Genomic DNA, 15592 nt, shown 5'->3' with positions numbered 1-15592 from the left:
CATTGAATAATAAAGAAATGCCAGTTTCTATGATAAAGAATTGCCTAATGTAAACCAAAATAAAGCCCTCACAGATTTTAACCTTCGGAATAATATATGTTGTCATTTGAATAACTTTCCAGTGTTGTGGTCTGGTTAAATTTTTTAGCAGACTAAGACACCATTAAATTGTATTCTGTGTAATAGGTCATTTTTTCAACAATGTAAATAAATATCGTAGTTTGAAAGAAGGTACGTTCAGTTCTATATCTGACCATCTTCCAGTTTTAATGTTCATTGATTTACATATAAAATACAATTTTGCATGTAAAAAAAAAAGCAACTCATTATCAGCTTGGCAATCGGGGGGGGGGGGGGGGGGGGGGGGGGGGGTTATTAAAAAAATATATAAGAAAATCTTATTTATTTATTTTAATTCATATTGAGATATACAGCTACATGTAACATTTAAACATCCATTGGTTTATTAGTCATTTGCAATTGAGTAAGTAATAACTGTATATAATCTGAACTTAATGAAAAGAAAAAATGCATGAAAACAATCAATACAAAATTCTGCTCAGCTCACTTCATGAGCTGTTATTTACAAATTATGTTAGAATTACTTAACTGTGATAATATTTAATTAAATTGATAACACGACGTGAAATGTAATGGTATATGTAGCATTTTCAAGAGCATGTTTAATGGCATTCAATCAGTTGATTCGAATTTCTTAGTTATAGTCAACACAAATATAAAAGCTTTCTCAACCCCCACAATGTACTATTAGATACATTGTTATTGATTAGAAACCCATTTGCAGTGGGTGAAAGGGAAACACAGTACTTATTATCTCAATTTAGGAATCGGAGGAACTCTAGGTCATTTACGATAACAAAATATAAGACACCGTACTCTAACACTTAAATTACGGCACACTGTAGAACATAATACAAGTGAAAATCAATCGGGACAATGATTCCCTTCATTGTTCTCTTTGTCACATGTTTAGTTGCTGTTGGCCAATTAAATGCACAGGCGTTAGACGTTTCAGGTAAGATCCATACTATCTTATATTAAAATAAGACATATTCGGTCAAATAAACGCTTTTTGTACAGGCATTTCGAGTAAGGTGGGGTTTTTTTAAAAATAAAATCTAATTTTAAGTTACTTTTGAAATATCAGCGTGTATCGTTACCTAAATAAAGCATTTCAATTGAACTTACACGATTAAGTCATAATATGTTGTCCCACAAAAAATGGCGTGCTGGCTGCTACAATTTACTGGTTTTTTATTTTTTTACCTTAATAGTCAAATGTACTTCAAATCGAATAGCTCATTATCGGCCGCTGGTACGATATATTAGCTGATATACTAAAAAGTACCCACATGGAAATGAGACGCCATTTTAAAGATTGCATTGAATATGTTTTGTACACATCATTTGTATGAGTCATAAATGAAACATCTGAAATTTGTTCAATGTCAATCAGTATGATTCTTGGGAAATGTCAGTGTTTTCTTTAATTTCATAAATTATTTTCGTTGTCATTGTTTAATATATATTGGTAAAATTTCTTTATCAAGCTATTTTTTCTATTTGCAAATACGTAATGCACACGTATTTGGTACAGTTCTTGGCGTTTGTCACATTTGTTTTAGGTCTAAACCTTTCAAGAGTTAAAATTTAAACAAAAACATGTTATGGTTATTGTAAACATAGAAAAAGGAATTGTAAGCTATATATCCAGCATGTAACTTGATTACTGATACTCAAATTTTGATTGGCTGTGGACTATTAGAAATGCCTTACTAGTGCTTTGAAAACATTAATCAAACTACTTCAATCTCTTTTGTTGTATCACAATGCAAAGTGTGTGGTAAAAGTAAAGTGATACAAACATATAAAAAACAATTTATTTAGGATGAACAATTGAGATATTTTGTCGTATGCCTCCGGTGTAAACCAACTTGTATTATATTTCCTTCTCAGTGTGCAGAGATAAGATAGACAACTGCTCCCAGTATGGTCGGTCCGCCTGCACAACCTACGAACCATGGGCACGTGACAATTGTTTGGCTTACTGTGGATTCTGCGTTGGTAAGATTAATAAATTTAACAAAAAAAAACGCCATCCATGTGCCTTTGTTAAGTGAAAAATCTTATAAAAAACTTGAAATATTGTAAATATATCGATCACAAGTCATTTATAATGTCATTTAACTATAATGGTAGATGCATATACAGATCTATCGTTTAGGAAATATACACGTTTGTATGCATTATAGGTCCACCAACAACACCGGTTCCTTGTGTCGACAAACTAGATAATTGTCAGAGCTTTGGAAAACAAGTATGCACTGATCCTAAGTATGCCCCATGGGTTCTAGCAAATTGTCGGTACTTTTGTAGGCAATGTACAGGTAAAAATTCTTTTTAGCTAGCAAATAGAAAAATTCCGTTTTTGAATTGCATGTAAAGTGCCGATCAGACCTAACCCAACAGAAAAAAACCCCGTGCAAAACACTTGGTGTATTTTCGGGGCTTACTCCGGGTTTACTAGAGCAGACCCAGAATATACGCAAAGAAAACACCCAGAGAGTAAACCTTGATGAGAAGTAGATCCCGGGGGCAGACGCTACTTGTGTACCAGTATTCTTAATATAGAAGGGGTGGGAATTACAGACAGTAAGATAATTAGACAAAAAACGGGTCTGCTTCACATCTCAATTTTTAAAGAGGACTCCGAATGCAAACCGCGGGTAAATTCAAAGTGAACGCTTAGTGGATCCAAAGTAAACAACAAATGGACACAAATTTTTAAAAAAGTAAACCTGGAAAGTAAACCCGGGTTTACTTGGGGTTAACTATTGTGTTAAATTGGGTATGATCGGTACCTAATATTTAAAGTGCAATTCCTGTTTATTAACAAATTGTAAAAATGAAACTTTTGATGGTCTTAGATGAGCAAATAGCAATCGCCGATTCCAAAACAACAACGCTACGTGAGTAAACTTAATTTTCTTCTTTTAACCTGAAAGAAAACATGAAAGGGAGCAGTGATATTAATATATATTAAGTGATCATATAGTGCATAATGATTAAAATAAAACATAAAACTCATTCTTTACGAAGAATTGTATTTAATTTAATATCTTATTCACTGTAGACGATTCTAACGGTCTTTTACTGTCAAACACATACACATTTTAGCTGTGTTTTTAAATTCAAACAAAGCCTAGTAATTATTTGTTTTGCAGCACCTCCTGCCTGCGTCAACAAACTCGATAATTGTCCCCGGTACGGTCAGAAAGCGTGCACGAACTTTAAACCTTGGGCACAGGACAACTGCCGCTATTACTGTAGATTTTGTACTCGTAAGTTTTAACTATTTAGGTATTTTAGTATAACATGTATTTATAGCAATATGAGCTGCAATTTTTCATGCTGAAACTTTTTTTTCGAAAATCTTATTTTCTCCTAAAATGACCAAAAATATCATGGTTTTTTTAAGTTTCTGTCAGCCATGTTTTTGTGGGGAAAGCAAAATTGAATTATAGTCATACTGTACAAAAATTGATTCGTTTTATATTTCTTAAAGGAGAAAACTTTCCTCTGACAAAAATAATGAATTTTTTACATCTTTTTATCATAAGAATTTAAGGTACATGCAGACTTATCATACTAGCAGGTTTTTGCAGCAAAATAAAATTCTAAAAAGAACAGCTTATATTGCTTGAAATCGTGCATGACAACCGACATTTTTTTAAAAATTTTGTTTTTTAAAAGATTCTTTTGGGAAATAGTGGAATTTATGTTAAATTGCTTATATTTCCGAGTAAAGTCCGAGTACGCAAGCTTTCGCTTGGCGTTTAATTTGCAATGTCTCGTACGACAATAACGTCAGTCTTTAAAGTTTTTGCTAGGATGACGTCATGCCATTATGGTTTAACTACAGATTTTTATCGAAATTTGTCAAAAATTGTTCGTTTGAGGCGTAAAATTGATAAACATAAATATCTTGAGGTTAAAGCTGTATTTGGGCTAAGGTCGAAAACGTGAAGAGGGTTCACCAAGCCTAGCCCTCTGTCACGTTTCCTTACCATCCCCCCGCCCCAAAATATAGCTTACTACATGTAGTTTAAGACAATAAGACAGTTATCACCTTTCTAAAGTTTATGACCCTTAAAAGTTGAAATTATAATGTAATTTTATTATTTAAAGTTGTCTGAAAGTTTGAATAATATTATAAAGATCACCTTTTTCGCCTAAGTCAGATAAAAAAAATAGCCATTATCTGAAAAAATAGGGAAATTTGGCATACAAAACAATTAATAAGCCCTTTTGAACAAACTCAAAAAATCATTTTTCATTTGATGCATTTTAGCTATAAATTTCATAGATGGAATAGAAAACAGGTCCTGAAGGCAGATGTTTTATTAGAAAAAGTAAAATTTACAAACTTTGAGATGACCTCCTAAATAGACGATGTGGTATATGTCAATTTGTTTTTACTCTTTTAAAATAATAATTATATCAATAGAAAATCTTGGGCAAAACTAATTAGACCCAGCCTCGTTAAACAAAATATAATAATAGTAATATAATAAATAAAATAAATAATTTCAGATTTTACAACACATTCATTGCGTGCTGTTGTAGTCCTGCTGTTTGTGCACACTTCATTGTATATTTAGATATTTTATTTTAACCTCAACCATTGTTTTTAACCATAGTGTACAAATTTAGAAAACTTAAAATGGGATGGGAAATTACATTGTGTATATATACGTATTATAAATATTACTACTATAAGGCGATACACAATTTAAAAATCATACTACATATATGTAGAATATCAAAATAAGGTTTTTAGCTTATATTTATCTTTATAGCGGAGCAACTTCTTGCCGCAGATTCTAAGACGACCACCACCTCCACGACCACCACCACAAGTAAGTTATTTACTTTAAAAAACAACTAAGCATATTACCATTTTTAATTCTACATTTTTTAAAAATTATCTCATCCCTCAAAGTTTTTGTAACCAGAATGTATATCGTTGAAATTGTAAGCTAAACAGAAAATTTTAAAACAGAAAGAAAAACGGGGGTCAGCTTTCATCCCTCTGAGTTATGGCCGGCGCATTTAATTATTATATATAGGAGAAGGGGGTATACTGTTTTACCCTTGTGTGTCTGTTTGTCTGTCCGTGTCCTACTGTCTGTCCTTCCTTAACAAAAATTTCTGTCGCAATTTCTCAGCAACTATTTCTTGCAGATGCTTGAAATTTTAACACACTACTTGTTATGGCATGACATGTCGTGGGATATATTTTTGTACCAATCAAATGCCAACTTCCTGTTAAGCGTCTACTTTGCTTATTTTGCATATTCACATCAGAGCGGGAGAATCACTATTGAGATTGGCTCATAGATGTCTTGTTTGACCTTCATGCACCTAAAATGCAACTTCATCCCGATTGGCGAATGCTCTCAGTATTTTAAACAAGCAATATTATTTAAACAAATATTGTTCTCAATTATGAACAGTTATATGATTGAATAGAGAGATTATGAAAAAAAAATGTGCATGAAGCTTATTAGCTTGGTTTGAAATAAAAGCATTTTGAATATCAAGAACTTTGTGAAATTTATTCAGTTTGCTTAGATATGTATTCAGTATTATATTGCCATAATAAATAAAATGGGTTCAGTGATGTCAAATTTTAGATAGAGGGCTTTAAAGGTAAAACTCATGCAAAATTTGGCTTAAAATTTATGTCTTTTTCAATATTGGTTACATTTGCAGACTTTTATGCTTAAAGTATATAACACTCTCTAAAATCAACTTGTACAGGTTACACATAATCTATAAAATATGTTCCAATCCTATCAAACGTTAACAATGTTTGTTATGAATAAAGTGTAATTAAAGTTAAAGTTAATTTAATAAGGCTTGTTTCTGTTATTAAAGTTTAAAAAAAATCTCCTGCACGAAAAAAAATACCTCTAAAAGCTTGTTTGTTTATTGAATTTAAATTCGGATTTTTTTGTAAATGTTTTGTATTTATGATATAAAAATCATTTTTTTCTGTGCTGAATAAATAAATAAACTAGCACTTATTTGGAATATAATGACCATGTGCGCAATAAAATCAAAATGTGAAATTACTTAATGGCCTTTTATGGAGTGTCTTTTTTTGGTTTGTCCGTTTTTAAAATATATGTAACCAAAACTTCTTCAGACTTATTTAGCCCATAAAACTATGACTGCTTAAAATTTGGGTGCCGGCAGGGTACATGTATTGATGCCTATGAAATGCTATCATAATGAGTGTTAATAGTATGTCCTTCGACATTTGGGTTATAGCTATTGCGACACCAGGGATACCATGTGTAGACAAACTTCCCCACTGTGACGTTTATGATGACGCAATGTGTACAACCTATCGTCCTTGGGCAGAGGAAAATTGCCGCGCCTACTGTTTAATCTGTACACCGTCTGGTGAGTTAGATGCAGAACTTTAGTTCCATTGAGTATTTTAAGGTGACATGTCTTAGAGCTAATGTGTTGCACATTTAATAAACATTCATTCACGGTGCACAAAAGCTACGCTGAAAAATTGGCTAATTAAAATATGTAGAATTTAAATAACCTCGAGACATTAGTTTAATACTAGAGCTGTCGAGATGTAGTAACTTTGCCCTGGAATTGTTTTAACACAATAAGCAATCCTTAATGTTGTTTGTTTACAAGTAAATGTTAATTGTATTTCTAATCTATAAATCTAACATACCCCACTTTAAAAATGATTAGCGTTAAGAGAAAGTCTGCATCACGAAGAGCTATAAAATAGTACATGATCTTTAAAATGATTTAACGTTTTCCACAGTATGCTTGCTGTTAAGATCAATTACTTATTAATGTAATGCAGTTCCACAGGCAAATGGAGATAAATATTACATATTATCACATAACAATTATAACTCAATTTAATTATCACTTCTGTTACGAAAAAGAGATTAAATACGTATGACTATACATACAAATAAACAGGAAGTGTCTGTTATGCCTCTTTACATTATACATGTAGGAGAAATGTCAAATTGAAGTCTTGTTCTTTTTCCTTGGTCAAGGTTTTGTTCCGGTTGGAACAGTAGGCCCCGGTATAGTGCAAGTACAAAATCGTGGCATAAAAAACAGAATCAGGTATGCTGAACTTTTTTTTATATTCTGATCTTGAATATGTGTTTGACCATTGTAAACCTGTCTTTATAATTTTTAAAAAAATGTGTTATTATACCCCCCGCAAACTGGGGTATATAGGAATCACTTTGTCCGTCTGTCTGTCTGTCTGTCCGTCTGTCTGTGCAATCGTGTCCGGTCCATATCTTTCTTATGGAGAAACATTGGAAGTTCTTACTTCACACACAGATTGCTTATGACCTAAGGGTGTGTCATGACCTTGACCCAAGGTCATTCGGGCAAGGTCAAGGTCACTGGCAGAAAAAGTGCAAAATTCGTGTCCGGTCCATATCTTTCTTATGAAGAAACATTGGAAGTTCTTACTTCACACAAAGATTGCTTATGACCTAAGGGTGTGTTATGACCTTGACCTAAGGCCATTTGGGCAAGGTCAAGGTCACTGACAGAAAAAATGCAAAATTCGTGTCCGGTCCATATCTTTCTTATGGAGAAACATTGGAAGTTCTTACTTCACACAAAGATTGCTTATGACATAAGGGTGTGTCATGACCTTGACCCAAGGCCATTTGGGCAAGGTCAAGGTCACTGACAGAAAAAATGCAAAATTCGTGTCCGGTCCATATCTTTCTTATGGGGAAACATTGGAAGTTCTTACTTCACACAAAGATTGCTTATGATTAAAGGGTGTGTCATGACCTTGACCCAAGGTCAATTGAGAAAGTTCAAGGTCATTGTTTCAAAAAAGCTAAATTCTGTCTGTGTCATGTCTTGTATTAATGGAAATATTAGAAGCTAAAAATTAACAGTTTTCAAAAATAAAGCAGTTGTTATTTATAGAAAATGGACAGTGAATAATAGATTCATCCAATATTTTCTATAATAGCAAAAATACACGCGTTATGATTTTTTTCTTAGCGGGGGGTATCAATTGTGAGCTTGCTCACAGTACCTCTAGTTTTTTATCTTTTGTTATTTATAACACCAGTTTCCAATTTATTTTTTGCGTTTTCTGTTGCATTTCAGGTCGTTTATTAATAAACTGAAAATGAAGATTTGAATATAAACATCGGAAAAAAAAAGAATACGATCTGTTACAAAATTAATAATAAAATAAGTAAAACCCTGAAAATACAATATATTTTTAGCATTTTCAATAGGATATCAACTCATTAGATATTAAATTAAAACTCGTTTATTACGAACACATTTACAGCGAATTTACGGATACAACGAAGTATTTTTGTGTCCCCGGAAAAGTTGTTAATAAATCTTTTTTTAAATAACATTACGGATTCTGATATAACGAATTTACGGATATAGCGAACTGAATTTATGTCCCGCAGACGTAAAAATTAACCAATTTGACAATGTTTACAGCGAATATTTTTCTGTTTAATCCAACAATAATAATAGCCTGTAAGCTTGTTTTGATTTAACGTGTGTACTGAAAGCGGTTTTTTGTGCTAGTAAAGGATAGTTAAGTTTAATATACATTATTTTACAAGATTATATTGCCTATTAAAATCAGTTTAGTTTACAGAGGTTAAATTATTTCTTCTAATTGAGTTTAATTCACAAACGTCACAATGATTAGTATTCAAGGTAAGTTTTCCCCTATGCAAAACTTCGTTAAAACAATGGCTTCGCCGTCACGGAAACGTAAAGTAATATCACTGGTATAAAATTTGAAAAAATACTATGTGATGAAGAATCGAAAATTCCTAAGAAGGAAATCGCAGAGAAATTTGAAGTACTAATGTTCTGATTTTATTATTTACAATGCTTTTAAATACATTCTAAAAGATATTTTTTTTTTATTTCTCTGACATATTTTGGTATGATCTTCTCGTCTCCTAAATAAGTGTACATGTACAGAGATGGCCTACGGGTATTATTGACACCAGCTATGGATAGATATGGTGTAAGGTGTTTTTATTAAAGAAGCCCCGTTATATTTTCAGTGTGTTGATAGCAAGGTCGACCCCAGTTAAATGTTTTCAAAGCCATACACTCTGCCGCCGCCGCTTAGGACAACGTTGGAAGTGTTTGTATTGCCAACTGTTTTAGTAAGGCCAGGTTCTCGTTATCTTTGAATACCGACGATGGCTTCAACGCGGAAGATGACGCTTTAAAGCTTTGTACCTTTATCAGCATCCTCAGCTGAGGATTCTGACGACGACATTCCGCAGGCAGAACTCGCACAAAGACTGACGCCCGCGGGAATAACTTTCACCGATTTCGTGACAGCCGACACAGACCTCATTGTGACGGAAGAAATGACGGATGACATTCACACCGAGTCTAGGCTCCGATTTCACAAAACCAACTTAAGTCAAATCTCAGACTTAAGTCTGAGTTTTTTCTCAAATTTGAGAAAACTCAAATATCTGCGTTTCACAAAAAATCCTAAGTCGTTTTTTTACTCAATTTGAGAAAAAACTTAAGTTACCGTCATAGCAAACTTAAGTCAAAATAAATTCTCAAATATGGCGATTAACAACAGACGGCAGCGTCGCAGTCGTAGACATCGGCAACGAATTTGCCATTATCGTCTTGCTGACAGACAAAATCCACTGGAATATTTGTCGAGTGTGAAGTATTCCAACGTTTCAGATTACGCCCCCAAACAATTTTGTACATTGCCGCTTTGTTAAATCCCTTTATTCAGAGAGACACTGTATGGAATTCTCCACTGAATCCCATTTTTTAAGTCTTGATAACCCTTCGATATTTGGCGAGTGGAATTTTTTATTCTTTGATTTCGGACACTTTCTCTTCGGTATCCCCCTCCGCTTGCAGAGTTGTTCGTGATGTGTGTTCCGCACTGTGCCAACTGTCTTGGCAGTTTATCAAGATGCCATCTGGGGTAGAATCAGACGAAGTGATATCCCAGTTTTACAATGTTGCAGGTATTGTTAAATCAAAGGGGAATAATTGGAAGAACAAATGTCACTTTAGATAACTCATACAAAAACTATTTCGTTCATTTAATCCCATTACACACCAAATTTACAAGCATTCACAAATTACATCACATAAATCAGAGGAAAATATAAATGGCCCACAAATTTCATTTTTTTTCTTTTAATTTACCATATCCTTATAATTATATTAAGTTAATTTTCAAAGCCATTGTGCCAGTAAAATAAGATCTTTGATCCGCTCCTAATAGATCGCTACACAAATTGCATGCTGATTGGTGGACTGAAAAGGTCACTGGATTTGACCTGTCAAAGGATCTATTAGGGGCGGATCAAAGATCTAATTTTAATTAGATTGCCGGGAGGTCAAAATGCAAATATTTTTTGCACAAATTTATTAATGTACATGTAATAGTAATACCACCACCAATTCCAATCCTACACCTAAAATATAGAAAATGTATCCAGAGTAAATTGCTCTTTAGCAACTTGTTTAATTTTTTAGATTAACATCATGCTGACTTTTCTAGTTTATCATTATATAACAATCATTAAATTGATGTAGTACATGTAGAAACAACCCAAAAGAAATATAGCTGCTGTATACACTAGGCAAAATTGCTAACGCACCACTTACTATTTCTTTGATTATTTTAGATCTGAACGCAACAAAGATTGATTAGGATTCTACTTTAACAATTTATTATAATACAGAAAATGAAACATCATTTGTTGCAAACTTATTGACCAGTTGCTTTGAGTACTGTTTATGAAACATTGGTACCCCCACCCCCATCAAGTGATTCAGATATCAATATAGGGTGTGGCCTCCATTTGCTCGGATAAATGCGATGTGTATGTCTTGTCGCCTAGTATTTACTCGGCACTTTGGAATTCTTGCTCGGTCCCTCACACTTCCGGTTTGTACAAATTTTCGGTACAACCTTGCAATTGACTTGTGGTGCCTTTTAAACACTGTGTCTACCTAAACAGACAATGTTTTTATTTGATAGCATGCTGCATCATGTTTTAGCCAATAACACCGGTAATTGTTAAATTATTAACATTTTATTCTAACCTACTGAGTATTTAAGGGAGCACCCAGCAGAGACCATACCAACTGCCCTGCCACGCTCTTCTGTGGTCAAACGCGCCATACCCCGTCGGGTTTTTTGTGAGGTTTTAGTAATGCATGCATCAATAATAAGATCGCAAAAAAGAAAGTAAAGATTTATTTTTCCCAAAGGAGTGTGAGCACGATTTGAGCATTTCTAAAGAACAGTTACACTTCGGTTAACATTGCATGCATTTATCCGTTTAGGCATTCAAATGTCTTACTTATAATTAAGGTCACCTATTTAAACATTTAATACATCTTAAGAAATTTTTAGGATGTAAATATCATTTTATTTTAAATGGTGCGTTAGAAATTTTGTCTAGTGTATACATATCTTTTCTTTAAAAAGGCCCATATTGCTTACCCGAGAAAACGATGAAATTAATTCCTTATAATACTCCAATTCTGGCAATGTAAACAATATGCTTTCTTCGGTGATTCATGCAGGTATAAAATAAGGCAATTAAGTAAACCCCTCTTGGGACTGAATAAATTACGACATTTGAATATTGGACTGTATATTAAAAAATTTATTAGTATAGTGTTATTTATAGAGACAAAGACACTGACAAATGTAAATGTATTTATATCTGTCTTTTAACAAATTATTGAATGAATCAAGAATTTTTGAAAAAGTAAAATGTACTGAGTGTTTGCTGAAGTACATCTGGTCAATAAAAGAAATGGCTGATAATGTTGAGAAAACTGAAATGACAGCCTTCATCAAGGTGGTTGCTTGCTAATGTAGTCATCATTAATTTATGTATACAGTTTAAAAACCCCAATTAATAAATAATTACCCCCTTCTTTAAAAAAAAATTGAAACTCTTTTTTTAAACAAATAAATTGCAAGTTATAAGTTCACTGGGATATGAATTTTGGTGGTCACATGTTTAAATCCCTTCAACCACAACAAATGCCAGAAAAACTTTGATCAGATAAGCTCACTTGAGCCAATATTCAACTTAATACCAATTTAAATTAGCCTACTGTTCAAAATTACGAGCATTTTTTTCTAACTGTTTGAATTTTAAGTTAATGTACTTTGTTTTTGTTTTATAAAATGCAGTCTCCTGAATATACTTTTCCCTTTCTGCTTGAAGGGTTAAAATTTCTTCATCCTCCATTGTCTTTCTTCTTTTTGATGTCCTCTGACCAGTGGAAGTCGTCACTACCGGCAGGTCAATTAGCTGGTAATTTACTGCATTGGTACAAGCTGTAAATATTCAAATTGAATTACATATTTCTAAATTAGAATATCACAGTCGTGTCAATATAGTTCTAAACAATTGTCACTCAGATAAATAGATGAACAATTTTGAAATATTATACATGCTGCTATTCTAAAATTCAGTTTAATATCTTTCAGTGTAGTAACAATAACTTCATAATTATTTGTGTGTGTTCATTAATTATGTATCACCATTAGAGCTTTCATTCATGTATTATTAATTTTACCCGTATCAGTGTCATTACTGGAAGGGACAATGTTGCTGTCGCTATTAAACTCGTGTACAAGTTCTATTTGCACTGCAATAAAATAAAAGTCACTGATGCACCTGATTGTATTATATAAATAGTGCCTGTTTGGGAGGGTAACAGTTGAAATTGACACCCCGAGAAAACCATTGTCAACCGACGCGAAGCGGAGGTTGACAATGGTTTTCGAGGGGTGTCAATTTCAACTGTTATCCTCCTAAACAGGCACTATTTATTTTGTTATACTGAATGTCTTTATTAAAAATTTTAAGAAAATTATACTGCTTTTATATAGGAATAACGTGAAATCTACAGCGAACCGTACGCGCATAATTTTCGCGCATGTAATATTTTTTAATGTTACCCGTTGCCAAGTGCGTTGCTAACGCTGAGGGTAATAGTAAATATTATTAACTGTGTCTTAACCAATCAGATTTCAGTATTTAACATGAAAGTATAACAATAATAATTATTATACTGAACTGCTCAACAATTTTTTTTAAAGCTGAGTTCATTCATTCAAACTGTCTGTATCACATATGTGCAACATATAGACAGCTTTAACATATTTGAATTGTTTTTGAAGGATACTCTGTTTGGCTCCATATGCAAAGTTAAACATTTTCAATTTATTTTTTTTTAGAATTTTGACATCATGTCAAAAACCATTAAACTCTTAAAATTGAAGCTAGAGTGATGGAGCTAGGTCAAAAGCCAAGTTCAGTGATACTATTATCATAATGAATAATATATGGTACAATTTACAGGTGAAAACTATAGTTTAATAAGAATTGTTTACAATAGTAAACTATTTCTCATAGTCCATCAGTTTATCGATGGTGAAACTATATATGTTTCAGCTTATTTCTGTGAATGGTGCCTGTCATACATGGAACTTCATGCAACCTTGGTATTATAGTGCTAATTTAATACATTCTTTTAATATATGAGAGATAAAGCCTTAAACACATTTTATAAAAATTAATACCTTCTTCTGTGTCATAGCCTGAGGCTAGTCCACTCAGTGTTGGCCTGTCCCCCATTCCACTCAAAAACTCTGCCTCAACTGGGGATGGTGAGGGTGGTTTTGGTCCTCCGCCAGTGGCAGGTCTCCGTAAAGCATCTGCCTTTTCCTTTGCTGATCAAATATACACAAGAATATTTGTGTATAAAAATTTTAAATTAATTATCATAACAGCAACATGCTTACTCATATGTAACGTACATTTAAGAATCAATTTTACATAATTATGCAATATATAAAATCTGCTGTCTGCCCCTTCGTACTTGCATGTGCAAAACTGAGAGTATATTGCTTAAATACTGTGAATTTCTAATCATTTCAGTTTCCTAGATCATCAAACATCTTTGCATGAAAGGCTTAAAAATAATTATCAAATAAAAAAACACAAAAGTGAAAATTATAATTAACCCAGGTACTTTGATTACTAAAATATACATACCTCTTTGTTTGATATTAGCATACTGCTTCTTGATTTCTTCAACTGTTTTAGAGATGGTACATGATTGTCTGAAATGTTTTAGAAATTGATACTATAAAAGCGTTGCCATTAAATGAAAGAAGTGACCTAACTACAATCATATGAATCTATTATATGATATATTTGTATAACTTAATTATATGTAAATTCGTATTTCGAAAATGGATATAATTCCAAATAATACGCTAATGTATAAGTCTAAATGATTTTATGATAATCTAACTGACTAAGCCTTTACCTCTGTTTACTGTGGAAGTTTATTATCAAATTACAAGATACAAACCAGTACAACTGTCAGCACTATTTACATCTATGCTAACCAATGGTTATTCATCAGCAGTTTTTAGGAACATCGGTTAGAGTAGACGCACTATTTATAGATCGGGAAAAAACCCTATGTTCCCAATGTAATCACTATGCTAAGGATTTACGCTTTGGTTATACCGCTATTTCAGAGTCGATATATAAATTGATTTACATGTACCGAACACTAGAAGGACAAGATAATTTGTGCTAAAGTCAACGAAAAGCATGTTGTATATATAAATACGAGTTTACAGACTGGGCAACCTCCTCCCAGGCAATTTCCTTCACTTTACTGTGTTTCGTGCAGCCAGGACCTTTCATCTTTCCAAAGAGGCGATCCTCTCTGTTGCGGACTGCCTCCACCAGCAGCAAACATTCTTTTTCAGTCCAATTTGGTTTTCGCACTTTCGCAGCATTGAATAACCGAGCAGACGATTTGTTTACAAATATAGAGCTGTCACCGGAAGTATTGTTTTTTATTTCGAGACCACTAATAGCAATGAGGAGAAAACTCAGCTAAGTAAAAATTTCAACTCAGCTGAGAATTGACTAAATTTGTTTTGTGAAATGCAATTTGAGAAAGATCTCAGCTGAGTAAATTCTTAGGATTTGAGATTAAACTTAGGTAAAAACTTAAGTTTTTTTTGTGAAATCGGAGCTAACTCAGATTCGGAACCGGAGTAAAAACCCACCATCATTACATGACATAGCCTTGGCGGTCGATATCATTCGTCGCTGACTGAAAACGCAACAGAATATCAGCGAAAAACGATTTTCTCAACTGAGTGAAATCGAACATGATCTCATGAAAAAACAAACAACAATTGAAAACTTTTTTTTCTAAGAAATGAATTGTGCATTACCCTGAATATCAGCGTGGGTTAAATTGACATCCATCGTATGGATTTGTATTATGTTTTTTTGTAAAACTGTACATACAGTTATGAAATAATGTATTCCTTATGCCAATCAAAGATATTTTTCCGCAGAAATAAAATCAATCTTAGTTATTTCTTTTTAATTTATTTTATTTAATTGTTATTTTAACATATCATTAACCTACGACTTTTACT

The 15592-nt window shown here is 32.9% G+C and overlaps 2 protein-coding genes across 2 annotated transcripts; one reads left to right on the top strand and one right to left on the bottom strand.

Moving 5' to 3' along the window:
• The first annotated feature begins 870 nt into the window (after positions 1 to 870).
• On the top strand, positions 871 to 8328 carry LOC105319088 (putative tyrosinase-like protein tyr-3). Its single transcript, XM_034473537.2, has 9 exons — positions 871 to 1036; positions 1978 to 2085; positions 2274 to 2408; positions 2949 to 2990; positions 3246 to 3362; positions 4881 to 4940; positions 6358 to 6492; positions 7125 to 7197; positions 8218 to 8328. The coding sequence occupies exons 1-9, from the start codon at positions 958 to 960 to the stop codon at positions 8249 to 8251; spliced, it is 783 nt and encodes a 260-aa protein (XP_034329428.2). The 5' UTR covers positions 871 to 957; the 3' UTR covers positions 8252 to 8328.
• A 3431-nt stretch (positions 8329 to 11759) lies between these two features.
• On the bottom strand, positions 11760 to 15172 carry LOC105321618 (uncharacterized). The gene is made up of 5 exons (XM_066069187.1): positions 14764 to 15172; positions 14175 to 14242; positions 13700 to 13849; positions 12691 to 12762; positions 11760 to 12448 (listed from the first exon to the last, which is right to left on the bottom strand). Exons 1-5 carry the CDS (start codon positions 14838 to 14840, stop codon positions 12219 to 12221), a joined length of 597 nt encoding a protein of 198 aa, XP_065925259.1. The 5' UTR covers positions 14841 to 15172; the 3' UTR covers positions 11760 to 12218.
• Between the last annotated feature and the right edge of the window lie 420 nt (positions 15173 to 15592).

Source organism: Magallana gigas, chromosome 8, assembly GCF_963853765.1.
Source record: "Magallana gigas chromosome 8, xbMagGiga1.1, whole genome shotgun sequence".
In the NCBI taxonomy this organism is placed as follows: domain Eukaryota; kingdom Metazoa; phylum Mollusca; class Bivalvia; order Ostreida; family Ostreidae; genus Magallana; species Magallana gigas.
The sequence above is the reverse complement of the archived record's forward strand: the minus strand, read 5'-3'. Positions and strand labels throughout refer to the sequence as shown.

What these genes read in the sequence shown, in the direction of transcription:
- LOC105319088 (XM_034473537.2), top strand. Translation starts at nt 958, where the DNA reads ATGATTCCCTTCATTGTTCTCTTTGTCACATGTTTAGTTGCTGTTGGC. An exon ending in TTACTGTGGATTCTGCGTTG is followed by an intron (nt 2,086 to 2,273) that starts GTAAGATTAATA and finishes TATGCATTATAG; the next exon opens with GTCCACCAACAACACCGGTT. An exon ending in CTTTTGTAGGCAATGTACAG is followed by an intron (nt 2,409 to 2,948) that starts GTAAAAATTCTT and finishes TGATGGTCTTAG; the next exon opens with ATGAGCAAATAGCAATCGCC.
- LOC105321618 (XM_066069187.1), bottom strand. Translation starts at nt 14,840, where the DNA reads ATGAAAGGTCCTGGCTGCACGAAACACAGTAAAGTGAAGGAAATTGCC. An exon ending in AGGCTATGACACAGAAGAAG is followed by an intron (nt 12,763 to 13,699) that starts GTATTAATTTTT and finishes ATTTTATTGCAG; the next exon opens with TGCAAATAGAACTTGTACAC. An exon ending in CAGTAATGACACTGATACGG is followed by an intron (nt 12,449 to 12,690) that starts GTAAAATTAATA and finishes GAATATTTACAG; the next exon opens with CTTGTACCAATGCAGTAAAT.